The sequence below is a fragment of the Anser cygnoides genome, chromosome 13 (genome assembly GCF_040182565.1).
Source record: "Anser cygnoides isolate HZ-2024a breed goose chromosome 13, Taihu_goose_T2T_genome, whole genome shotgun sequence".
NCBI classification, from domain to species: domain Eukaryota; kingdom Metazoa; phylum Chordata; class Aves; order Anseriformes; family Anatidae; genus Anser; species Anser cygnoides.
The window spans coordinates 6,176,758-6,204,160 of record NC_089885.1 but is presented as its reverse complement, the minus strand read 5'-3'; the positions used below and the strand labels follow the sequence as shown (position 1 = coordinate 6,204,160).

The following is a 27,403-nucleotide window of genomic DNA, read 5'->3' as shown; positions in this document are numbered from 1 at the left end:
AGGCTGCTCTAAAGCAGAGGAAGAGGGGTTAGTTCAGCTTCAGGAAAACTATTGTATGCAGCTATTTTATAACAGGAAAGCACTGATGTTCATTAGAACGAGCACGTGGAACATGAGAAAGAAACTCTTGCAGTTCTCACTAACTTACATGTATATCTCTTTCAACAGGCAACAACCTTAGTCTCAAAGCTTATGCACCCAATGCAAAAAGCTGCTATTGTGTAACTGTTCTCTCAGCCCCTTGTGCAAAAAGGTCAGCTAACACCAGTCCTGCACCAGCATTACCTTTCTAGGAGCAGTCAGTAGGTGATGCCGGAACATATTCATGAGAGCTAGTCTGAAACTCAACGTGATACAACTCTCTTCTTCTTTTTACCTTTCTAAAGCAAACTTGATGCAAAGAGTGATCTCTGCTGTACAGTGTCCTGAATGGCTTCCTATTTGGAAGCAGTTTCCCGTATTTTCTTTTGCTTAAGCCCTTTGTGGACGTTCTCCTTTAAGACATGAACTGAGTGCTATGAATTGTTTTCCTTTGCTGACACCTACCTCATTCTTATGAAATCCAAGGAGCTGAAAGGTAAATACCAATACTTGCATCATAAAGCTCTGTCTAGGTAAACAGGTCTCCAAAGGAAGTCTCTTGAAAGAGCTGAAGCAGACTTCTGTAGCGCTGGGGCTGTCATGAAAAGCAGCCTCATTCCTAGCACAAAAAACACGCAGTCAGGCTCACTGTTTGAGTAAGGCAGATCTATTTCAGCACCATAACATTTTATTAAACTACACTATCAAAATCACATTGATGGCAGGGAGAACATTGCTATCAGTGCATATTTTGTGTACTAAGACTGTAGTCGTAGCCTCCAGCACTTGCTGAGGAAAAGGACATTGAAACAGAATCCTTCATAGCCAAAGAGACGGTAGAAAACTCTTCTACAAAAATGAGGGCAGTTAGGGGCTAGTTGTAAGATCAAAGGGAACCACTTCAAGTCAAATCAGTCAGTGGGAGCTATTTTTTTTAAAAGTTTACTTGTAACTGGTGTTTGTTAACTTCCTCATATGAGATATGAAGATGCTGATAAACAGCAGTTTTCAAATAGCATCCCCTGTCCCTGCAACTGCCTGTTCACAAACCCACACAAATATTGTGTACTGCTCCTTCACTTGTGAACTGTGATGCACACACTTGAATACAACAGCTTGAAGTATGCTACAGTTATAAAAACCTGCTTCATTTCCTAGAACAAACAATAAAAATCAGCAGAAATACATTCTATACAGAAGTAAAAAAAAAAAAGTTGTTTCAGACAAATATTAGAATACACCAGGTTGCAGTTAAAAAGTCTTACTTCTAACACCTATACAGCTATTTCTAGTCTCCCCAGGCCACCGCCATGTAACACGCCACAGCAGTGGCTCAAAGCTGCTTTCTGGCACAAGCAGGGCAACCAGCAGCCTTTCTAAGCAAGCATCCTCAGGAGCAGTTCATAAGAAGCTTTTTTTGTAACAGGCCTTCCAAAGGGCTGCAAATAGAGGTTGATACGAAATAAGGCTCTTTTCAGTCTTCATGCGAAGACTTGTATTTCAGTAATGTTTTGAACGGTGGGAACGTGGTAAAGCAGTTGTATGTTCCACCGCTCAGGACAGGCTCTTGACAGAGTAGTGGAAGGCGAGGATAGTTTGCGTTCAAGAGGAGAGGAACTATACACATCAGTCCCAATGTGATGGGTCTCTCACGTAGAGGATTGTTTTAAAATAATGTTCTCAAAGCCCAGCCAGCTGGGGTTCTGCTTCACAGAGGGGTTTGGCAGTGCATTGGCATTTTGGGTTGTGTCAGTAACACCCATCCTTCCAGGAGTCGTCCACAGTGTTCTGAGTGGTCTTTGCTGATTGAAGAAATCTGGTTTGAGAGACAAAGAAGTCACTGACAGCTACAAGAAGCAAAGTTCCAAGTAATCTGTTGGTGCACACAGGAATGAATGCATGTGTGAGGCTTCAGTTCACACTGGGCTTTTGCAGCATCTGTCATATGACAGTGTCAGCAGCAGCCTGCCGTAGGTAAACTGCTGCAGTCACACAGGTACCCAGCCTGCCCAGCCCCTGCACCAGGAGGCCCATGCAACAGGTACAGCAGCAGCTATTTCAGGCAGCTTAAAGCAATTGAGTATGAATAAATACTTCAGCGGAGACCTACTTAACCTGCTGTGCTACATTATGAGCGCTGTTGTGGGTTTTCCCACACCTGAGTCTAGAACAATTTTTTTTCTTGCAAGTATGACTGAATACATGAAATACAATCAAGTTGTATCTAGAGTACTGCTACAAGTCAAGCACTTAAAAAATTCCCTTTAGTGTGCTTTTGTTGTCGTTGTTTTTTTAAGTAGTAGATACAAGTCAATTTAAGGCTATAAGCAGACGTTTAAAAATCAGAGTATAATATTCCTTAGCAGGCTGATATTCAATCAAGTTAATTTCCCATTAAAAGTTCACATTAAAATTGTGCTGCAAACAGCTGTAAAAAAATAGCTTTGGGCAATTTAGTAGGGGGCTTGCCACAGACAAGAATACAGCAGATGGCTGGGGATGATGGGATAAGAAAACATTGCTCAAATGGCATAAAGCAGTCCATGCATGTAGTTGTTAAAGCCATTTTAGAGGCTTTAAGGAGATTGGATATGTTCTAACTAAACAGCTGTTGCTTTAGACTATCTGCAAACTTCAGATATCCACTGTCTAAATATTTAAGTATCCAATCACAAAAGCCAAAGAGCTAGAAATAATTGTAAAACAAATCCAATTGCATCATACTGGGTTAACATACAACCTCAAAATCAGTTCACTTATGCAACAAGAAAAAAAGTTACGTTTTTTGGATACCATTATGTTTGCTTTTTTTATGAAGTTATTTTAATGACATAGCACAAATCATCAAGGTTTGTCTTAAACATATTCCTGTTTTCCAAACCCTTCTAAAAAAATCATTAGGTTTTGGACAATGCCCACCTAGAGTTCTAGCTAAACACTAAAAAAAAATTATTTTACAAGCAGCAAAGTTAGAGCACCACAGTCAGTCATCTGGGAAGTTTATTATATTAAAAGAAAACAGAGTTTATTAGTCTTTTGAACGATTTTTTCTTCTTTCCCCAAACCAGATGTATGCACCAAATAAAAATGTTTCATAATGTTCATTTCTTATACAAATACATTTGAGCCTACGGCTCCATACTTTCCTGGACAACTAGCTTTGTTTAAAAAATATATAAATAAATAAAAAGAATTTATTTTTTAAACTGATGGAATACTGAGGCACAGAATATTGTATGACTTGGTCACAGGGCATTTAACCAAGAAGCTGATGAGTTCTATCTCACCTATCACTTCACACATACATTCACTGAACTTAATTTTAGTGGTATTTAAAGGAACTGCAACCCTTTATTTCCTGACTGGCAGCAAAGTACTTAAGCTCCACGAACATAACAGCTTTGTGCTACCCTTTCTTTAATGGCTTCCCAACCCTACATCTAAACATCTGTATTAGAGCGGAGTTTAATTCCCATATTCATGGTGATCCATAGGCAGACACTGTATTAAACAAAATCCAGCCAGGTGCCTCTCATGAGAGAGATTTAATGACCAGTTTGAGAATTCCAAAAACAATTTCCCTGTTTTAGCTATGATTTTCTGAAAATACCAGGACAGACATGCTAAACTATCATGTCCTACAGCTTCACCTGCTGAGACCGTGAGATCTGAGACTCAAGCTGTTTTCAGTAGTAGACATCAGTAGGTCTAACCCAAGTTTATATCCATGGCACGCTTTAGAAGAATTCCACGATGAACATCACTCTATTAAAAAAGTTTCTAATTTGTGAAATAAAGGCAGACATTCAGGTCCGTGAGTTTTAAGATCTTACCTCTTGGACGGTGGCGTCAGCTTGCTCTTGGGCACTGAAGATCCTCCAACAGACGTGCGCGCTTTAATGGGTGAATTTTTGGCCACAGTGACCATGTTGCTGCTTCTAGTAGCGGAACTGCTACTGGAAGAGCCTGTGCTAAGCGAAGAAGCCTGTGGCTTTCGAACTCCGCTAACAGGATTTGTGTAACTGCAGGCTTTTACCGGCTGCCTGGGTGTTAACAGAGAGTTTGTGCACGACCCGGCTTTCATTGGTTGTCGCACTGTTAAGGGAGACTGCCCAGCACTGGAGGAATACCTGAGCTTACTGGGAGCCAGACCTAGAAATGGAACGACAAAGAAAGAATAACCCAGTTGGCAACAGTATTATAAGAACACATCAGGACACAAGGCGTTTTAAAGGCCTTGGTTTTAGTCAGGGAGGTTTAAACAAAAAAAAAAAGAAATGCACTACAGCAATGTGTGGAAGGCATTGCACTGACTTGCTGATGGTTGCTGAATTCTTGAAAGTCGACTGCTTGGCACCTGCAGGTCCGACTCCAAGCTCCGGCTGCTCCTTACAGACTCTAGAGATCGAAGGCTCGTTCTGGCTAGGTTGGGCATGCTGTGGCGCATCTCCTCTGAAATCAAGAGCAAATTCACTGTTTGCTGCTTCTGGTAGCAACCAAGAGGTAAAACTGTTCAGACTATTAAAAAAAATCTATGTACTTAAAAGTAGACAGGTACAGAACTAATTCCTGAATTAACCATTTCCAGTAAATACCAACACTTTCAAAATGAATGCTTCAAAATATATACTTTTTTTTTTTTTTAAAATTAACTTGTACCAAGAGCTCATGACTAGCTTACCTTCGCTGTTCGCGTACTTCAGCCGGTCTTGCATTGGACTTTGCACAGATCTCCTTGGGGGGCGGATACGGGAAGTAGATGCCCTACTATAATCTGCACTGGAAGAAGGGGACTGGCATCTGGGTGAACTGAGCGGAGATGGTGAGTATCTGTGAGCACTACGGTATGACAGGGAACAGTCATAATCATCCTCATCCTCAAGGCTGTATGTATCGAACTCCTGGTCACTGTAGGTTCCTCTTCTCAGGGAGTGAAGGGAGGCGCTGGAACTGCGACGTGATACGGAAGCAGAGCTAGAGGCACAATCCTGACGGAGACCTGGAGGCGGAGGGCAACATAGCTCAAGGTCATCATATGTTAAAATAAAAATTCCTTACCCATAAGCAATACTTGTATCAGTAATTCATTTCACCCTTGAAGGAGACTCAAGCTAATATAACTGTCTTTACTGAAGGCTCTCTCAGCACACTGAATCCCTAAGCCAGAACAGGAGTCACCCATATCAGCATTGTTTAATTAGAGCAAATAGTTAATGTTCAAAATGACCTAAATTACTCCTTATATCACATACATGAGCAGCTGTGCTTGTGGACTATATATTGCCATGCAAGCTCTGTTAGGTGAGCTGTGTAAATGAGTCTAAATTACACTATGAATTTTTCAGTGCAGTTAATTATGCACCCACCAGCATTTCAATGTGAAACAAAGATTTGAACTTCTGCCTCCAAGTGATAAAAGACCTGCATTTATTGATATCCACGGTGCATCTACCTAGTTTACTTATAAGTCCTCACCCAATTTGTGCCTTTATTTAAATTTCTTGCCTAATAAAATGCAAGCAACTTCTTACCAGTAACTGATTCAGCAAACTAGTTGATTGGGCTTTTGAAAAAACTGGTTAGTCAACATTCTGAAAAACTCTCTTCTCGCTGCATTCCCTCCATCGCAGGGATTAAAAAAATATGTGTAATCCTCTACTCACTCCCCTTCACAATACAAATACGAAAAGGGTACATAATTCTGGGGATGAAGCAATCTTTTCGTAACTCACTATAAAGTTTGTGATGTGACAGGATTTCTCTGACATACTTTTTTTTTTTCTTTTAAAGTGATCACAAAGCGTAAGAAAATACTTGAGTTTAAAAAGAAAAGGGCCGTTACTTGCTTTATTCACTTTAACAGAACTTGCTGCACTCAAGCATAATGATGCAGTAACATGATCTTTTGCTCTTTTTGGTCTCATATTCAAATTACTGTTTCATAACATCTTTTATATTTATAAAGGTACAGTACTAAAAGGAGGTGTTCATCAAAAGAAAAACAGACTTTCATTTTCTGTTTCCGGTAAATCAAAATCAATGATTAATTTGCACAGACTACCAGATCCTACAATTTTGTTCCACCTTGATCTTCAGTCAGGACTTCTACAAATTGCACTGAAGTCAGCAGTAAGTTTTTACCAGTAACTTAATGGGAACTGGCTCACAGCCCTGAAATCCCCACACTCTGACGCAGACATGCTTTATGCTTGGTTAAATTTGCAGAGCTGTCTCTAAGCACTTTACCAGAGAAAAGCTAAAGTTGTAATTTCAGCTCTTTCACTGTTAATGCTCTTGAACTCTTGGTTTACTCAACACAGCCATAGAATACAACCTGCATCTTCTGTGAGAAACACAGCTTGTAAAATTCGGTTCTCTAGACAGCTTCTAATACGATTTCAGGCTGCAGTTAGGCAACCTTGTTCGGAAAAACAAAAATTTACAAGCAAAACTGTTTGCTGGGTTATTTTCTCAGCTGGATCAGTTCCCCAAACTGACATGCACTGCAGCTCCACAGCTGCTCATGTTGGCTGAAGCAAGGCAACAGCAACCAGTCAAGCAACTCGATGAGCAGCTGCTGTCTGAACTGCCACTGCTACGGAATGGTTACTCATGAAACCTCACCTGTGTTTGAGAGACAGTCTGGGTTAGAACATTTTGAAGACTAAAGGGTGCTTGCACATTTAACAAGGTTGGGGTTTTGGATAATACTTTCAAGACTATTCTCTGCTTTAAGAGGTATAATCTCGAGAATGTTACACAACTGCTAAGTTTAAGTGGCAGTTTGGGTCTGTAGACTTTTAAAAGAAGCCCTTGCAAAACACAAAGGTAACAAATGATCTATTAAATCCTTTTGTTGTTGGGGGAAGAGAACAGTTGAAATCCACCTACATTTCTCTACAATTCTAAAACTGTATCACACAGAAAATCGCTGTCACGTACTTTCTTCCTGAAGGCGTGCCATAACCTGGACATCAGTCAAGTCCTGCAGTTTGTATCCCATAGAGATGGAGTCATCAGATGTGCTCAGCTCACTGTCCACAGATGACTGAGAGCTCAGTGCAGAATGCATGCTCAAGTAACCTTTAGGAGAGAAGAGGAAGAATAGAAAAAACATTCAACATCCGCATACAAAGCAAGAACGAGCAGAAGAATATTTATTCCAGTAATAAAAATCAGTACAGTTATGAAGTTGAGGTATGGTTGCTAGAAATAATTAGGAAGTTAGCAGTGACTTGAGAATGCAATGCTCAGGGTTTTAACCCGCAGTTCTAAGGAGGCAGAGAGTCTGTGTGGGGAGAAAATTGCCACTTTCTGGACAGAAGGTAACAGAGATATATATATTTGTAAGTTCAAACTTGCCAATAAGATCAGTATTTATTATTTCTGCCTATTTTGAGGAAGGGGCAGCTATTGACTTAGATATTAAGCAGCAGAGCTCCATGAAGCATCTGCTAATGTGTTGATGAGCAGGAGGAATAGGAGTAAAAGGATCCAAATGGCTTTCACACTACAATACCTCAAAAATCATTCATGCCATTTGCTTACGTAAAGTACAGTTTATACAGGATTACATCGTCCTCGTTTTAGAGGTTTATATGCTTCTTTCCTCCCATCAAAAACCAAATTCTCTTTCTTACAGGAAAGGATACAGCTTATACATACAGCAGGTCATGGAACCTTTACTATAGCAATAATTAAAACCAAACTGGAAGGATCTTTCTGCCAGAGAAGCCTTTCATAAATCAGGCATTAGAAAGAAGAACAACCAATTTTCCTTTAGAATAATAAATAATAATAAAAATAATCATAATTAGCAAGTGCAGACCTTCACCTGCTGTTACTTTTTCTGAGGTCAAGCAAGGCAGTGTCTTCCATGGTGTACAAGCACTACTACTTGCCACAGAAATAGGAAGAGAAGAACAAGTCGTGTAACTCATGAGTTATACTGGTACTTGTTCTTCAGATGTAGGCAGCTTGCAAATAACCCTGTGTACACAAAAGTGTGGTATCACAACAGCTTTTGGGTTTCCTCCAATACTTTTTTCCCTGGCAACTTGCTGTTACTGCAGTAAGGGTTAGCATCACCAGCAGTTAGCCCGTCTCCATCTGTAGATGGCAGGCAGATGCAGGCAATGTTACAAGAGTCTTGCTGCCATTCCATCCACATGAATTTCAGCTCGGGGTAGTATCTTTGAAAGACAGCACGAGAGCTGGTGAATGGTTATTACACTAGCCTTCCTCCATCTTCTCCCATATTAGAACATCCATACTGCTTTGTATATATAAAAAAGTATTACTAGAAAAACTTCTGGAAACACAGGAAGGGATTAATGAATCTCAAGCCTCTACACAGCAAATGTGCCTGTCCATGCTGCTTGTTACAAAATACCACAACATGCTCCTAGCATAACTAAGCCTCAAACCTTCCAACCTGTAGAGCTATTTTAAGAGACAGCACCCCATTACCTTTGAAGAAATTACAAGACAAGGTTGTCTAAATATATATAGTACTAAATGCAAAGAAAAAAAAAACAACGAAAAAAACCACACAGAAATACAACCAATCTGATAGAAGATAAAGCTGTAGATATGTGAGAGCCTACAAACACTTGCCATCACTTGAAGCTAGAGTAGGATTAAGGAATACAAATCCTGCTCAGACAGAGATTCAAGCTTATCACTGACACAAGAAGCAACAAGTAGGCTGTTACAGCATCAGCAGATAAATCAAGAACAAAACGTCAGCCTCCCATAGCATCTGTATGATGTCATTCACCATCTTCACTTTAGCTCAGTTTTGCTATCTGTTTTCTAGCGAAAAAAAAAGGTATTGAAAGCAATGCAGCTACTTGACTAATTCTCAACAATACTACTCCAAGTGACACTTGAAATAAAACATTTTGTCTGTTCTCAGCAAAACGTCTACAAATCATTCCTGAACAACCCTTTCAAACAACAGTTAACTCCTCTTGTGCAAGAAAAAGCAGCAGATTCCCAATGTGATCTCTTCAAGATTTTCTTTTGCACCAGTTGTTAAGGGTAGTAATGGACAACACTGAAAACACACGTTTCAAATCCAGGTGTAAAACAAGTTTCCTACATGGATATTTCCACCGATGAACTTCAAGCTCCTCATCTGAAAAGGTGTAACATTTTTCCAGTTTCAAGATGCTTACATATTGCATAGTACTGTGACTGTGGTCTAAGGGACACGTGCGTGCATTACACAACCACACTCACCCTCCAAACCAAGACACTCCAGTATTAAGACTGAAATTAATTCCAGGGACTGCACCTCTAGGATGCAGTATAATGAATAAACTACAGGTGCTCTAGAAACATTTCACTGATTAAAAGAGGAAGGCTGAAGTGCTCTGACGCAAGCAACAGCTAATGACAGAATGCAAAGTACTACCTGACACTTCAAACCCGGGAAAAGGACAACCAACTTATCTTGTGTTAGTTGACAGACAAGATGATCTGCCAAATATCAACATACTCCCCTTTCTGGCTCTCCAGAAAAGGTTTAAAGACATTCTGAGGCCAAGAATAACAGACTTCTTTCTCACTGACTGAATGTGCGTCAGTCTAGTTCTCCTGTGACACCTGGGCTTCAGCGTCTCAAAGGAAATGGCAAGGATGTCATAATGTAAGCCTTACCCTACAGACATGCAGTCTGCTTGACTCACTGTATCAACTGTTCTAAGCATGCAGAAGTAGTTGGAATTTAGACCTTGATATTATTTTGAAACTTTTTGCAGCAATAAAAGCACAGAAAACTGTTTCCATAGAAGAGAAGATGAGACTGGATGGGAAAGAAGAAATCAGGAACAATTTTTAGACCGTAAGAAACGTTCATCAATTGCCTTTTTCAAGTTATTTGTTAGTTGACAAAACAACATTAGTAATAAAATGAGAAACTACAGAAGGTTAAGAAAAAGTTTCTCCTGTCACACTCTCGTAGTCCGCCAGAACAACTTCAGAGGGAAAGAAGGAGAGATACATGAATAATGAATTATTTTAAAATGCAGTACACACTCTGTATGCAAACTGCTCAGAAGAAACTCAGGTGAGTGTTTGTATCTTTGTAATGGTCTGAATTTGCTGGCCTTCTGTAAGTATATTTAGATGTTGATACTTGATTGTTATTTGTGGACAGGGAAAAAGAAGTTATTGAACAAAATATACATCAGGATTATATAATTTATTTTTTCTTTCCTGTTGTGACTATCACCTTCCAGTTTAATACAGGTTTTTTAAAAGCAAATTTCCTGCTTTAGTTGCGTGTATCTCCTTGCATTTCAAATTACAGGTCTATTTAGAAACAGTCAAGAAGGAAGGAAAAAAGCCAAAAAACATTTACATCCTATCATCAGAAAAATCTGTAGTGGCTCAACATTGCAAGATGAACTGATTATGGTTTTCATTTCAGAAGCTTGGCAATACGGATTTTGTAAGAGCTTTAAGTTACTGTTGAACATTTTTCCACTCGAACTGTTAGGAAAGCTCTGTTTTTCTGAGAAATAAAAATAGATCCAAATCAATCAAGTTGAAAATGAACTTTGAACTCTGTCAGCACTTACACAAGGTATGTGTTTTCAACAGCTGAAATTAAAGGGGTGGGGAAAGGGAAGAGCCACAGAACAGGTGCATAATAACCCTACGGGGAAATGACCTGTTCTATGCTCTCTCTTTATGTGGTACTCTTAACAACTTCAGATTTGCAAAAGTGGATGAAGAATTTTAGAAGTTGCACAGACGCTTCAATTTTAAACAACAGTAACTGTTTCTATATGAAAATGATGAGGTCATAAATCTAGATTTAAACCCTGATGCTAACCATCTTCATATTAAAAAACAAGAAAACCTATTACAAATAAAAAAAGAAGTTGATTTAGAGCATTTTTCCCTGAAGAATTCAACTCTCAAAAATAATCAGGTGTACATGCATCCTTTTGTTTACAAAATAGAGCCAAGCATTCGTTTCTATTTACAGCAGAAAACCAGCAGATCTCCTGCAGCTGTGAAAACATCCATATGCAAGGTGGTTGTTGTTGTTTTTAACAGGTTCTTTTAACGTCAACTTTCAAGCCAGAAACTGTTAAACATGCTTTATGTTTTTAAACATGCAAATTAGAATATAGCATTCTCCACAAATAAATAAATAAATAAAACAACCAAGGAGGACTCTTGATAATAAGCGAGGAGGCAAAGCATTTCTACTTGGAAACTGAGCATAAAGTGCATCAGGGATCAACAATGCTACTGAAAGAGCCTACATGGACTCTTAAGGCTGCAGCTTAAAAGCAGACGCAGACTTGAGGCCAAGGCATTTAGGAGAAGCTTCATTATTATAATTCATTAATATAGGCTTCTAACAGGAATTTTGTACAAGTTGCCCTAAGTTACGAAATCTTACTCCAAACACAATGAAGTCTGATGGAAAGCTTCTGCTATTTGTGTTTAGTTTTTCATTCAGACAGTTTACAGACATGTCCTGGACACCATGCGTTTTCTCTTAAAGCACAAGGCTTCTTTTTGACTATATTAATCAATATTTTCAAAAGAAACTTCACAAGCTCAATCCAAAAAAACAGAAACCAAGTAACTTTATATAGTTAATACCTACATATAACAACATTATTCAAGACAAAGGTGTTTCCCCCCCCAACGACTGTTTTCTATTTTAAATCTATTATAATTAGTACAGTTTAAAAGGTATTAAAAGTTATAAAAACAAAAACAACAAAAACTACAAGACATTTAGAATGCAAGGAGGTTTTCTCCCCACAATAGATGAAACCTGGACAAGAGAGCAAATTAAAAGGAGAAAACCCCATGGGTGAACTTACAGCTCTTGACAGCTTTTCCCTGTGTCCTTTAGTAATACTCCTTGCATTTTAAACACCACAGGGTTGCACTGCTCTACTGACATGCCATACCTGAGCTGCCACAGGTTAGTAGTGCTTTGTTAGTCGATTTGAGATGCCCGGGAGAGTTTAGTGCATTGCTAGAGGAGCATGTCTCTGTATTCAAATTATGTGCGCTTGGTGATGCCAGTGGACTGCAATACAGGTTTTTCCATCTACTGGCTAGAAGGAAAAATACAGAAAAGCCACAAAGGTTATCAAATTATTAAAAAAAAAAAAGAGCATAAGTTAAAGAAAGGCATTGGGTCAAACAAAATTAAACGTTGTAAAGGATGAACTTTGAATGAGACTTCCTGATGGCGTCAGTTACAAGATACAGGAGGCAAAACAGCGCCTGTTCCCTTGGCTCACTCTCCCCTTTAACTTGTTTTTATCACTTCAAAAGAATTCCAAGAATAACTTCTGAAAGCATCTTTGAAGAAGTTGTATATTCCTGAAAGTTTCAATGCTGGTCTTCAAAGATGACTGTTTCCATAAATATCTGTCACTTTTACACTCTGTCTTCATTTTAAAGAGCTCCATTGAACTTTATGTTTAAACGTGTATCATTTTGAATTCTTAATGACAGAATTAAACCAGCATCAAAACTATAAAAGCTATGACTTTAAATTAAAAGGAGAGCAAATGACTATGAAAAACAGCTATTCTGAAATATTTATTCAACACAGACTTGCATGCAAGTTAGTGAAACGATCAAAAAGAAGCCAGGTAGCAAAACTCAGTGCATCCATGCTTACTGAATTTGGAAATAAGCAGCTACAACATTAACAAAATGACTCACTCTGTGATCTGCATATATTCAAGGGGCTGCTGAATTACCCACCCCTGAAATCCAGAGAAGAGCAGCTGAGGAAGTGAGTGAGAATTCACCAAATAAACACAGTTGTTGGTCGCCCACCTCCCCCCCAACACACACAAATATTAAGTATTGTAGTTAAAAAGAAGACTACAAATAAAAGCTTGATACATTTCAGTTAGAAAACAAAGAGTCAATCAAATCAATCTTCATTTAAATTGTTAAGCACAGATGGTTTATAGAAGTAAATGAAGTTTGTTCTCAAACTACATTCAGTTATCTTAAATCAGGAATTTCAAGGCTAAACTCAAAGTGAGCCTGGTTGTGAGCTGCGCCAAAACACAGTTAGGATATGAACTTGAGAAGCCAGCAGCCTCTGGCTTCCTATCACTGAGTTAGAACTACTGCTCAACCTGAAATCAAAACGATTGTGTTCACATAGAAGACAAAGCTGGCACCCACGCAGACAACTAATTCTCTACCAAACTGGGGGTTGTATTTTCAGCAGCTGACATCAAAATGTTAAAATGTTAATTAATAAAATGTTAATGGACTCCAAAGTGTTAATTCTTGCAGAAACTTCACTTTTTAAAACACACAGCTAACCGCTGCTTTGTGTTTAGGTGCTCATGATTCAAACCAGACTGATGGGGCTGCAGCACGTCCCACTCTGCAATGCTTTTCAACGAAGAATTTTTAGAAGAAAACAATAAAACTAGATATCCCTCCAGCTGCGGGGAAAATCACAGCTGCCTGTAAAGAAAGCTATATGATATAGAAAGCTACACAACAGAAACAGATTATTTATTCACTTCAAATCCCTCAGTGTCTTGGCTATGAGCAATTCAGCTCAGGACTTGCACATTTTAAATACAAACCAGGAGAGCATTTGAAAAGACAAAGGTAGGATTATCCACCAGATGGTTTCCAGGTGAGGGACTATGGATATGTAGAAATAAAATAACTTCGGTTCTGTAATAAACTATGCATCCGTTCTCAGAGCTCTTACATCAGTGAATGATTAATACGGGATTGATCCTTCTGTGCTTTGAAAAAGGAAAATAAAAACATCTCCCTGCCCTGTTTTAGAGAATGATAAAACTGGAAGCAAGACTAGTTTCCCAACTCACACCGTTTCTGCAAGTTACAGGTCTTACCATTTAATTATTAGAAGCTCTTAGTGTCAGACAATTACTTTACTCAGGTAATAACAGTAACAATAAGATACAGTAAAAATAATCATCATTAGAAACAGTCAACATCACTACAACTTTTTACTTGAAAAAAGACGTAGCAATGGATTTATATAACCACCCCCCCCAAAAAAAAAACACACATTTTTCGTATATATTTTTACATTAAAGGTTTTTAAGTATTAACAAAAATCAGTTAAGAGTCTGAAAACACTGATAAGAATTGTAGTGTTTTTAGGCTCTACACACATTAAAAGAACAGAAAACAAGGTGGTCAATTTGGCATTAAATTTGTAGTGTCTGTATTTGCATCTTAAAAAGATACATGGAGGCAAAACAGCAGGGTTCCTCGTTCAGTCTATTACTTGCAATCAGCACAGTTTTCTTAACGTTTACAGAACAATCTCTTGCCCTGGTCAGCTGATGGTACTACTGTGGTAAACCAAAAGCAGGGAGGTTTTCATACAGTGACAAACACTGCTGTACAAATACGCAGTAAGAGCACAACATCTGAGGGTGCTGCCTCTGCAGATACTCTCCAGTACAGTAACTGCAAACTTCATGTCTCTTTATTACTCCTCGATAACATAAAGCATGCAAGCGGAAATAAAAAGACATGTGAAGAAGCAAAGCCTGTAGCTGACATACCTTGATCCAGCCTGTTTATCAGAGTTCGGCAGGCTGCTTCGGTCTCAGGGCTGGGGTTGTCCAACACCTGGCGGCACCATTTTAAAGGCGAGCCCGTTTTCTGGTCTGTGGCAGCTTTTCTCGGGGACACGTACAGCCTTTGTAAGGATTGCAAAGGGACAGCAGAAACGCCCATTAACTCACGCACGCAAGCACAGAAGTAGCATTTACTGAAGTATACCTAGCAGTAAGCTAAGGAAACGTTACCCAGCTTAAAAACAGGGAAAAAAATTGCAAACTGTGACTCAGAAACCAAATGTACTACCATGATAGTTAAATTCACTTAAAAGACAGCTTCACAGAGAAATACACAGCCTCTGCAAAGCAAGCTTCAGGCCTGACATGCCGCAATACTGCTGGAACTTTTAAGCTTGGAGTTGAGCACCGATTTCCATTTGGCACACTCGCCATCACCTATCGCCCCTTCCTCTCCCTCCATCCCTCCCCTCCAAAAAACATCCCATGACAGAGATGGCAAGGGTGACAAGGTGATTCTAATCTGATCTTCATCTTCTTTTAGAAGTCTTTAAATGTTTGGTTGGTTTTTGGTCTGTTGAAAAACCCTACAGGTCTGGGTGTTAAAGCTGTATTACACAAATGTCTAACATTTGTCTCCTGTCTTGTAACAGCAGCTCTCAGGCAGTGCACGAGTAGTATAGAGACTAGCCACAGATTGACAGGATAAGCGATTTAATTAAACACTTTGGAAATCTTCAAACAATTAGGGAGTATTAACTGTACGTTACCTTTCCTTTTTTAAATTGTTGTGTTAATTAAGTTCTAACAACACCCAAGTTTTTGACAGTTTTAATACACTTAGCATCATTTTGCAGGACTAGACTTATGTATAAACAGTTTAATCAGCTTAGAGCCTTGGGTTATTTACAACTGATTATGTGTAAAAAAATCTTAACTATTCCATAAGTAGACAATTTCTCTCAAGAAAGGTCAAAGGGTATAGTTTCTGCATATAATAATACATACCTTGCTTCAATATTAGAGTTCCACTTAAGTTGTCTTGATCTGCGCATGCTAAAATATTTATTGTGCTATGAATGCATTGCTACAAAAAGGTATTTAATAGAGCATTCTGGAGTCATCCAAAGCATTATACAAAAAGGATTCACAGGTAGGGAAGCGCGTTCTGAGATGACGAACTTTAGGACCTCCGTCTGGGCAACTGATGGAAGGCTCTGAGAGGTGATACCTCTGAGCTCAGTAAGAAGCAGAGAGCAGATTGCTGCTGCAAAAACTTTTCTGATCTTGTTAACAAGGTCGTAAGACTCTCAACCAAAGGCTCAAACTACTGAATTTGGACTGAAGCATACCAAAAGATGTAGGAATCTCCCAACTCTTCAAAATCTTTGAGCTACCAAATACCTTTCAAGAAGAGAGATGCTTTGAGACTAAATTTTTGGGGTTGAACATACGAGAAGCTGTTGGAGAAGGTTAGTTGTTCTTTGCAGACACAAAGTCTGCGGCTCCCAAGTCCATCTGTCTCAGCAGGGCCTGCTCAGTGCCCCTCTTCTAGCAGGAACATTGTACGCTGCGGCAGCGAGACACATCAAGTCCTGCTCTCGTTACTCCTCACACTGATATCTCATACTCAATTCAAAAAATATCCCTTCCCCCAACAAAACTAACATAAGTCATCTCATATTTTAGTAATTATCCCACTAATTTCTAAAAAAAAAAAAACCCTCATGTTTGAGCTACATAAACATTCCGTTGAACTCTCAGTTTTCAGGTGTCCTACCCATGAAAGCGATGACTGGCCTAAAGAAAACAAAGAGCTGTGATATTTAAAATACCATACCAACATCAGAACGTCCATCTAAGCTACGGCCCTGTCCCCTATCCTGCACCCAGGTTCAGAGAATGTAACAACAGATCGACCCAGAAGCTGTCCTTGCACAGAAAGCTCTCCAGGACTCCCACACCTTTGCTATTTGGGGCTACCAGAGCGAGCATCTCCATACACAACAGCTCTCTACAGATTATTTTTTTTCTTACCACCTTTTGGATCCTTATCTCTCTTCTTTTAGCACCCCTGGCAGCCAACTGACACGCTGGGACACCTCTATTCGCTTGCTGCAAAGCTGTCACCTCCTGTTTACTCCTGATATTGCCCAGTTCTTGGGGAAGGGGATACCAGTGGAAGGCAACTATTCTCCATTGTCTCTTGACATGCCACTCACAACTTTACTGATCTTAATAATATTCTTGCCCCTGGCCAGACCCTCTTTTTGGGGAGCAGAGAGTCAGTCTACGTAGCCATGTCTCATGCAGAGGCTTTTTCATAGCAAGCTTTACATAAAACCACACACAAATAAAAAAATCCCAAAGCTAATTTGCTATGGGGAAAATAAGTGCTGAGAAAAGGGAAGGCAATATTCCCGAACATACAATATTATCTCTTATAAAAGACTCCAAAAGCAAGCCTTGCTGTTTCTGCACGGGCAAACGAGCATTACAGCCACTCAGCCTGAATAAAACAGAGAAAGCGAAGCGCTCGCTCTCCCTGGGTTTGTTTTACAGTACAGACCAAAAAAGCAGCAATAAAACCATAAAAAAAAAAAGAGGCCAACAGCCTCCTTAGGGCAGGTCACGCTGTTCTTTGCTTATTTTAGGTTTAGGGAGAAAATCTTGCTCTACTTCGGGAAGTACGTGTTCTACTCAGCTCCTTCTAATCACGTTTCTACCCAGGACCGCACCAGCAGAAAATTACGATGCTCGTTTGATTGCTGGAGCCGCTTCCCCGCGAGGCAGAGCAACCTGCTCTGCGGTCTGCCAGAGGGCTCATTTTTTCAGCTGACAAGTCTATCGGCAAGAGACAGCCTCACTTACGATTTAACTAAACACAATTAAGTAAGGACAACTCAATTTTTCAGAGCACTGCCAGGCAATTTCTAGAAAGATTAACGCCTTCGGAGGAATTCTGCCTTGATTTCATGAAGTCTGTGCTGCCATTTTCCTTTTTAGCAGCTTTGGGCAAGGGTTCCACGCTCCCCAAGCTAACTCGTCACAACGCACTCCCACAGCTTATTCTCCCACAACTCCGCACGCCATCAGCCGACAAACTAAACCCACCTGCCCCACAACCAGAAGCGAGGATCTTTCTGGACAATATTCAGACCTGAAGGTCTGTCCTTACTACTGCCTCCCCCACAGTGCCATTCTCCATCGCTCTGGTGGCACAACGGCCACAGCAAGCGAGGGAAGTTAAGACAGAGCCATGTTTGTAGCCCAACTTGAACAAGTTTTTGTCTGAAAGAGGTTTTTGTGACAAAGTAAGTTCACTGTGCTCTGTTTCCAAATATGCAGGGTTTTGTTTCTGGTAGTTTCACCCTGTGAACGTGTTTGATTTGTCAGGATAACTTAATCCAGTAATCACTGGAAAAAATGTACTCAGGCATGCCATTAAGCGTGCACAAGGCTGCCAGTTTATAAGTCAGCCAAAGGCTTTGGGGTTTAGCAAATACCTGCTTAGTGAATAAGCTTTACCTTGCGCTCTGTTCCAACAACTCAGCAGTTTTTGGTAGCAAGCATGTTCTGTTTAAAACAGCAGAAAGTTATGCTTTGAATATTTTGTCAAATCACAAATGAAAATTAACCAATTGTTTAAATAGTTCCAAGGCCTAATACAGAGTTCAGGAAGCAGACGCTTGGGCAGATACCTATTCTCAGTTTGATATATTGGAGATTTGCTGTGTCATTCATTAAATATGAATGAGATTTTCTACAGCTTCTGTGAGGAAAACCTTACACAATGCATCCTTAGTTTCTCCTTACTCTGTATGCATTTTGCTTTCCCTATCAAGTATTTTGTGAAATGCACCTCCAGTAAGAGGCAAGTGGGTTTAGTTGGGCAGCGAGCATGGGAGCATGTATTCTTCCCTTAAGAATAATGGAAGAAAAAGTATTTCAAAGATAAATCTGCAGCATTCTTTGCAGTTTATTCCAGTGTACTAACAGCAAAACACCCTCTAGCAATTTTCGAGTGTTACAGGATACATGGGAGCCAGTAGCCACTATTGTTTGTTTTAGAAAATACCTCCTTAGAGAAAACAACCAAACAAAAAGAATCTAGACGATACTATGACAACTTTCTTAAATTGAACTCTTCACTAAAAAAAGCTTCTTTACAATTTAGTAACGCATCAGATCAATTGTAAGAGCAAAAGCCAGCAGTGACTGAAAATTTAAGGTCCTAATCTTGCAGAATATTTACACGAGTCAACCTGTAGATCATGAGATGAGAAATGGGGCTGCAGGAAGTTCTATAATTAATACACTTGTAAGTTAAATTGAAAATAAAATGAACCCCGGTTGTTATGACACAAGCTTGGTTTATTACACGTCACCTACAGGCACTTAGCACCAGTACACGGGCACTGACACATGGAAACAGAAACCTGAGGTAGCTAAACGTGTTTAGAACAATTTAGATTTATAAGGTACACCTCCACGGTGCTAAGAAGGCAGCTAAATTCTTCTATAAAGCGAGCATTTCAAACACACAATGCACTCATTTGCCTTTCCTTTATGTATCAGCCTTCAGAGAGGGTGGATTTTCAGATTTATTACTGTGCTGCTGCAGTTCCCAGTCTCAAATCTAACACCGCTGTTGAACAGAAATATCAGTAATGGAGTGCTGTGGAAAGCAACGGCAGAAAAAAAAATTATATATATATATATACACATGGTCGATGAAATGACAGACAAAAGAAATAAGGAGAAAATCCCCATGGAAAACACTCCTCAAACACAAGCAGTAGAGCATTAGCTAAAAGAGCAGTTTGAGCTTTCATTCCCAAGAAACAGAAACCGGAGAAAGGAAAAAACCAGTGCGCAGCAGATCCCAGAGGCAGCACCACCTTTTTATGTCTCTCTAGTGACTAATCCTGCTGAACAAACCGCCAAGAATCACGGCACTAAGTCGGAGGAGCTTCCAACACCGCATTAGCTTAATCTCCTGACACGGCCACCCGTCTGTAAGAGCGAGGGGCACCCACGGGTCCCGTAGGGGAGTGGGGCAGCACCGCTCCTGCTTCAGCCCCCCGAGGCCCCACAGACGCCCCCCTGCCCACCCTTCATTTCAGAGGGAGCCCTCATCCAGCACCTCCAGCGCTTCAGGACAAACTCTGGCATTTCAGGCTTCCCCCATCAAAAGTAACCGAAATCAAAAGGCTGCATTTTGCACGCAAGCATCAGACAAGCTGGTAGGCTCTCCTTTCAGCTAACTCCACTCGGGCACTGGCAGTTACCAGCACTGAAGGCTGCTGATGGCAACGCTACCTTCGAGCTGCACAGAAAGGTCTTGAAGGAGCTCCTCTGCCCAAGCATTGCGCACAGCGGGTCAGACGTTGCCCCAAACATCCGAACAGCTTCCTACAGCTAACACAGAGGGCTGCTAAAATGAGCTGGAACACCAGGAAATGGTTTTGGTAAGTCATCAATACATTATTGCCACAGAGCGAGCTGATACAGTATTAAAAATACCTCCAGCAGCTTTTCATAAGCTAACCTGTCTGAAAAACTAACACCGTGCAAGTTACTGTCGCTAATCATGCAGTTGTCGGCAAGGGGAGATCCCTGGAGAACTACTGCATGGCCTCTGAAACATACAAAGTGAGTCTGGAGGGAAGGCAGTTGGAGCTCTCCCCAGCTTAGAGGGGGAAGATGTCACGTTTCCAGGACGCTGTTTTGGTGTAACACCTGAGTTCTGTGCAGAACCCCTCGTCTGGTGGGACTTCTCCAGAAGCTTCATTCCCATCTCTGATGGCACAAGCTAACAGCAATGATACCCTGCAGCGTATTGAATTAAGCGCCGTAAAACTTGAGCCAGGGCCAATGCTGAAAACATACGCTCCGAGGAAGCTCCTAAATAGCAATTTATTTGTAGGAACCGGTCATACGGTTGGCTCAAAGATTATTTCAAGGGGTCCCTCCCTGCTGTGTGGGGATCCTGGGTTCAAACAGGAGACAACACAGCACAAAGGTGACGGTGGCACAGCCTGCTTTCAGTGGGAAGACACGATTTGGGGATGGAGACCCTGCAAGACGCGGATGAAACAGCCACATGGGGATTCACCTGAGTGGCCCAGGGATTCATTCTCTTCTTCACCCCAAAAAATAAAAAAATAACAGGATATAAGGCCAAGTAGATTTGTACATTCATGTAGACACCCATTTTACAGCTTTTCCAAAAAGGAACTCAACAATTTTAAAGGAACTTAGAAAGATTTTGTTGAATTTGCATGATTGTTAGGTTTGAGTTAAAAAACAACAAAAAAAAGGCAGAAGAACACACTAGAAGTCTACCTGAAGCCCCGTGTTAACCTGCTGGCAGTTTAGCTTTAGCCCCGGGGATGCAGAACTTTTAGCTTAAAGATCATCTCAAACAACAGCAGTAGCACTACTGGGAAGACGTGTCCAAGGGCCTCTTCTTTCCTTCCACCAAGAGGAAAAGGGAAGCTGGTCAAGGCAATGCGTGGATGGAGGAGTTAGTACTCATCCCAGTAACAGAAAAACAGGCGTTAGGGGGGACGGAGATAAAAATTGTCTAATCTAGTAACAAGGAGAAAGAGCGCAAAGCCCAACTTCTTCAATACTTGACCGTTTTTCTCTCTCTCTTTCATGCACCGCCACACCAACAGGAACACTTTGTGTTTCAGAGGTGGGTGGAATTTGAATCATTTCATCGTAATTCCAAATCCTCTCGCCCAAGTCTTACCAGGAAAGATAACTGACAATTTGCAAAGCACCACACCAGCAGCAGCGGTCTGCATAACGAAATGCTGAATACAAATCACCGCATGAAGAACATCAAACTAAACTCACAGAAATTGTAACTTTATTCTTCCACTTGGGGAGTTCGCAGGAATGACAAACGAGGCAGGACGACTGCACGTGTATCCCGTCGGCTCCCTTCTGCCTTTCCACAACCAGCTCAGGAGCTGACGTGCACAGAAGCGTGCCACGAAGGACCGAGCTGGAATCTAATACGGGGCAGAGACCGCTGAAGCCTACGCCAAGCATCGTGCTGAGCTGGACAGCACGGAAAGCCGACTTGCCCTCAACTGGGCCTCGAGGATATTTACAATGTTGAACAGCTACTTGAGAAAGCGACCTAAGGAAGCAAGTCAAGGGACAGACACCAAAGAAGCGCAGAGTACCGTTACCGCCTGTGACACCGTACCTCATGTTTCACAGGAGCTCATTCGTCGCACCCTTGTTTTTAAAAACAGCACACGAGACACTACGTCCTGCTGACACCGAGGGAAGCTGCGCTGTTAGCCCAGAAACGCCTGCAGTCTGAACCAAGGAACAGTGGTTCAGGTGCAGTTTTCAGTGGTGCAGGAACCGAGACTCTACTTGTGCTTGCAAAGACCTGTGGCAATTCCTCTGACCCACTCCGTCGTGCTTCCCCATTGGCACTCCGAGTGCAAGAGGCTTTGCTGTTAGCACAGGTGGCAAAAATCCACACAGGAGATTTTGCTGGAGGTTTCAAACCCTGTAAATCACGAGGGCACCAGCACAAGGCCACCCTCCGGTTTGGGCGTATTCTTAAAGCTGGATAAGTGACACGAGCATGTAAGAACTACAGCCTCTCGCTTTAAATGCTGTTTTTTCCCCATTCCATATTTGAAACTGGTTCATAACTTTAGAAAACTGCAACATAAGCTCTCGGTATTCTTTATGGTATGGAGCATCATCCCACCTACCAGAAGATATTAAAGGAGGAGGTCGGCACACCGAGAGGTCGGGGCCGGTAGCAGCCTGTCAGCTCAGCACCGAGAGGGGAACACGAGCCGCAGGGCGCTTCTCAGAGACCACCAAAAATCATAAATGTCAAAGATGTGCTTACAAGATTATCTTCAATATTAGCTACTGCTTTTTTCCCCATACATATGGTATTAAAAAAGACTGCAACTATGACAATATACTAAGCTATTCGCTTTGACTAATGCGCTGCTTGACATATTTAGTTATTACTTCTGTCCAGGCAGCACAAAATCCCCCCTGTCAGCAAAGCCACCTTATTAAAGTTGATCTTAAATCCGTATAGCATTAGAAGCTTTTCTTTCTTCTTCTTTTTTTTTTTTTTTTTTTTTTTAAAAAAAAAAGAGCACCCACGTAAGCACTGTTATCTGGCTATTGCTGATAGGAACCCGAGAATATCAGCACAGACAGCATATGAGATGTTCTTGCAAAGTGAATTTCAGATACTTGGCACTAAGCACAGGCATGCACTATTAATTCTACATCCATTATTAGTTCCTCACTTTCAGTACTTGGTAAAGAAGAACGATGTTATTAGCCACCAACTCAAGGGGAGATTAATAAACTCAGCCTCTGAGTGCAGAATCTCTCCTGGCTTCATTTCACAGTATTCATTGCCCGTATAAATCTCCAGCTGTGTCTGGTTTCTTTATCAAGACAACCTAGTTTGAAGAACGTCTCATGTTGTAGGCTGTAAGTATATATGAAAGACTGGAAATAAGGAAAATTACCAGCTTGTTAAATACACCAGCTTGTCAAATACATCCCCTTCCACCCCCCCCCCCGCCTTTTTTTTTTAATAAATCTGATCAAAATGCTTTGTAGGTGTGCTAGATTTTCAGTGATCAAGTTAAAATCAGTATTTGGGTGTCCAAATGAGGCTTGCATCGTGACTGTCAGTAGCAGTTACAAACAAATGAGGAGTCACATGTACCAGCTGCAGCCAGGAAAGGTGTGCAGGAGAACTTTCTGACTGCCCCGGGAAAATAAAATAAAATTAAAACAAAAACAGCACACGATAAATCAATTTTGAAGAGCTCTTCTAACTTTATGAATTTTTTTCCAAAACTAACCAATGCTGAAAAGCAGTCTTCCCGCATTTTGCCATCAGAAAAATGCTTTCCCTGTTTTTTAAATAATAATAATAATAAAAAAAGATTTGAGCAGACATCATTAAGTTACTGAGCTCCATGCCATTTACAAACAAGTTTACCCTCACTTGCAACAGCTAATGAATTTTTCGATTTTACGGCTTGTTTTGTGTTTAGTAGCCATTCTGGAATGCTATCTTCACTGCCAGATTAATCTCCAGCTAAATAAGTTTGGAACACAATTTGTAGATCCCTGAGGCTATCCTACAAAGTCTTAATTTTAAGAACTCTGGATAAAATCTCCAGTCCCAGTTATTGCATGAGCTGGAATTAGCCTCAAACTTTAACTAGTTTTGGAAGGGCAAGGGAAATTAATCTGCTGATTTACACAGCCAGCTGTAAATGAGGCTGCTGGTGGAGTCCTACAAAGTAAGGTCAGTTAAGGATGACATCATTGATCTGTTTCAGATCATGTCGCTAAACAAAAGAAACCGGTTAACTGCAAAGAAACCATATTCAGGAAATGGAAACGGATTCTTTGGCGATATTAGTGAAAGCCACAAATTCCAGATGCTCTAGGATCTCAGTTTGTGTTTTGCTAAATACTTATTTTAAATACAACATTTGATGCTTATGTACAAAGATTAAAAATCCATTCTTCTGCATGTGTTAATGAACTAACAAGGAAAGGAGGATTTCTACGTGTGCTCCAGCAGCTTCAGCAAGTAAAGAGAAGGACGAGCTTTACAGTTAAACTGCTTCAGGAACATAAAAAAGTTCTGGCACAGTGTTCTTAAAAATAACAACAATCAATAACGTCAGGCACTTTCTTGCTGCTAAAAATCAAAGCATTTGATATCTTTAAAGAATATCACATGTTTAAAGAATATCACACAGAAACTTGGAACTGCAGCAGTGCGAGTTCTACATATTAGCAAAGTTTCAAAATACATACCAGCTATCTTCCTCCTCATTGCAGTTCTCAAGTTCTAACACTTTCACTTCATCCAGAGCTGTGTTATTCAAAAGACTTTCTACATCTCCGCAGTTTTCGTTTGGATTTTGTTCATGTATTTTAACTGAGGAATCAATACCGGCAACGACCAAGTTTCCCATAAGCTCTGTGCTGTTACTCCCGTCCATACGTGACGAACGCCTAACGTTATCATCAGTCTTCATTTCCGCCTTGTACGTGTTGGAAGACAATCCCTCAGTGGCACTGTTACAACTATACTGCATTTGGGCATCTTTGTCTTTTTTTAAGCAATTGTTCTCTCCCTCCTCCTTCCTGATTTTGCTTAGCTTGTTGTGCAGATCTGCCATTATCTGCAACTCCTGCTTCTCAGTTATAGCATTGATGCTATTATTTATTTCCAACCCATTGAGACCAGAGTCATGGTTATCCACGCTGGTGTGGATCTCGCTTGGCGTGGTCCCGAGCAGACTCCTGCGGCTCCTCGTTCTTAGGTGCTGATTCTGGATCTCCAGCCTCCGCACCAGCTCCTGCAGCTTCCGCACCTCCTCCAGCTCCGGGCCAACCTCCTCAGATGCCGGCTCCGTGTCGGGGCCCATGGCAGAATTCTCCGTCGGGTCTCGCCCTAAGCCAGGCTCCAGAGTATGATCCTGCTGTATGAGCGGGGCGCTCCCAGGAACTACCATCATCCAAAACGCGCGGCTTCACTGCAAGACACGACAAACGTACAGGAGCTCTGTAAAGACACACGATATTCTAAACAAAAGACTTAGACCACCAAAAACGCTAACTTCCATAAACATAACCTAATGGTACTGGGGTACGAGGTGACTGAATTCAATCAAAATCTAGTGAAAAAGAACAAACGCATCAGTATGAAGACTTTCAGCACAAACAAACTACTCTTTTAAACACCTGGGTATGCAACATTTATGCTACAAATCAGGCCATATAAAAGGAGCCTAATTTAATCATGCACAATAGTTTAGTTCCCATCTGGTAACAACCAAAACACATGAGAAAAAACACTGATGGAGCAAAGTCAGGAAACATAATTAACAAGGTACTGACGTCAGACAATGACAGCATTAAGAAAATGGTAAAAACATCCTTTGTTTGCTACCAGGTTTATCCTGCAAAACACACATGCACAAAAACACTTGAAAACGTTTCTGTATCAACTTATTTCAAGGTCTGACTACGTATCAATGACTACAGATAGGAACTTCAGTTACTCTGGTACATGAAAATAAGCATAACTAGTGTCTTTACTGGTGTATCTTCCTGTTGTCATCAAGGACACAGAAGAAAGATGTGAACACAGCAAAAAAAAAATAAAATAAAATAAATAAGGCAAAGAAAATAGAGATAAACAAATCCCCCCGCAGATGACATATGCCAGTAAGCGTTACAGAAGGAAGCCATCTCTTTGCCTTCCTCACCCGAAGCGCTACAATTCATCGGGTGGCTGCGGGGGCCGAGAAGCATGCAGGGCTCAGGCAGCTTCACACCGCAGCCGTGTCCCAGCCTCCGGGAGGCCATAAAGCGATCCGTTTAACAGTAACGGGCTGCTTCAAAGCGCTGCATTTAGCGGTAACGGGCTGCTTCGGGTGCACGCTCGCAGCACGCACCCCACAGCCACGCCAACGCCGGTCCTCCCCTGCGCTAGCGATTTACCTCAGTGTTCAGTTTCGACGTGTTTATTTCCGAACTGAGTCTTCATTGAAAAGCCCCCGAGAGGAGATTAATGCTACGTGGAGCGGGTAAACCAGGCACCCCTAAAAAAAAATATAAAATTAAATCCTATTTTGCAGATGGCAAACGGAGGAGTGGCCGCAGGGCACGGCTCAAGGGCTCTGCTGCAGGTGCTGCGGCTGCCTCTACCCCGGGATTTGGGCGGCTGGAGCCTGCCTGTTCTTTCTTCCCCCTTCCTCCGCCGCCTGAACGCGGTTTGTGCCGGTGCCGGTGCCCCCGGCCGGCGGCAGGGCGCTCACCACACGTTACACCGAGCGCACAAAGCGCACCGGGATAAAACCCCGACCGGCTCCTGCTTGGGTACCCGCAGCGGAGCAGCCCCGGGGAGCACCCCGCTGGCCCTTTTCTCTCCGTTTATGACAGAAATCCTGCCGGTTCTTTATTTCCTACGTGCCACATGAAGGTGTAGGGCGGCGGCGTGGCTCCTTAGCCACTACCCAGCAGCACCGGCCGCGGGGCTGAGCGCACAGCACAGACCGCACGCCGCCGGCAGGCACCCAGCGGTCCCTCACCCATCCCCGCACGAAACCCCCCGGCCCTAAGGGGCTCCCCGAGCGGCTGGGGGGCGCTCCCCGGGGCACCCGGGCAGGGGGAGCCCGGCCCCGTGAGGGCGGCGGGGCGCGGCCGGGCCGGGCCCTCAGCCCCAAACCCCCCCCCCCATTTTCCCGCCCTTTTACCTCAGGCGGTGCCCGCGGGGAGGCTCCGCTCCGCCTCGGTGAGGTCCGGTCCGGTCCGCCCCGACCCGCTCCGCTCCGGCTCGATCCGGTCCGGTCCCGCCGCCTTTCCGCGGCGACCGTTGGTCGGAGCCCCGCGGGCCGGGCGGGGAGGGGAGGGGAGGGGAGGGGGCCGCGCGCGCATTCGGGCCGCGGCCACGCCCCCTTCCCTCGCGCCGTGCGCGCGCCCGCCGCCTTCCCGCGCTCTGCGCGTGCGTGGGGCTGAGGGGGGGCGCGCGCGGCCCCGCTCCCCTCACGGGGCCGTGAGGGGAGAGGGACTCTGAGGGGAGACCCCCGGCGTTTGCGGACAAATAAAATGCTTTTGGATTCGTGTCTTTAACTCGTTTCACTTCATTTTTTTTTTTTGGGTAGGAGAGTAGGTGGGAGAGGGGTGGT

At 42.1% G+C, this 27,403-nt stretch overlaps 1 protein-coding gene across 4 annotated transcripts; it reads right to left on the bottom strand.

Annotated features, from left to right (window-relative positions):
* Nucleotides 1-726: 726 nt before the first annotated feature.
* On the bottom strand, nt 727-27,135 carry LOC106047489 (SLAIN motif-containing protein-like). 4 transcript variants are annotated; one of them, XM_048070741.2, is made up of 10 exons: nt 26,972-27,135; nt 26,217-26,317; nt 24,522-25,246; nt 14,652-14,788; nt 12,027-12,176; nt 7,024-7,164; nt 4,763-5,080; nt 4,396-4,533; nt 3,915-4,233; nt 727-1,897 (listed from the first exon to the last, which is right to left on the bottom strand). In XM_048070741.2, exons 3-10 carry the CDS (start codon nt 25,226-25,228, stop codon nt 1,831-1,833), a joined length of 1,977 nt encoding a protein of 658 aa, XP_047926698.2. In that variant the 5' UTR covers nt 25,229-25,246; nt 26,217-26,317; nt 26,972-27,135; the 3' UTR covers nt 727-1,830. The 4 variants fall into 4 exon arrangements, with proteins under 4 accessions (XP_047926698.2, XP_013054451.3, XP_047926701.2 ...); XM_013198997.3 differs by lacking the exon at nt 26,972-27,135 and adding an exon at nt 26,424-26,631; XM_048070744.2 differs by lacking the exon at nt 12,027-12,176.
* Between the last annotated feature and the right edge of the window lie 268 nt (nt 27,136-27,403).

Coding starts and splice junctions, on each gene's coding strand:
- LOC106047489 (XM_048070741.2), bottom strand. CDS start 25,228: ATGATGGTAGTTCCTGGGAGCGCCCCGCTCATACAGCAGGATCATACT. Junction 12,177..14,651: donor GATAAACAGGCTGGATCAAG/GTATGTCAGCTA, acceptor TTTTCCTTCTAG/CCAGTAGATGGAAAAACCTG. Junction 5,081..7,023: donor GGCACGCCTTCAGGAAGAAA/GTACGTGACAGC, acceptor CTCCGCCTCCAG/GTCTCCGTCAGGATTGTGCC.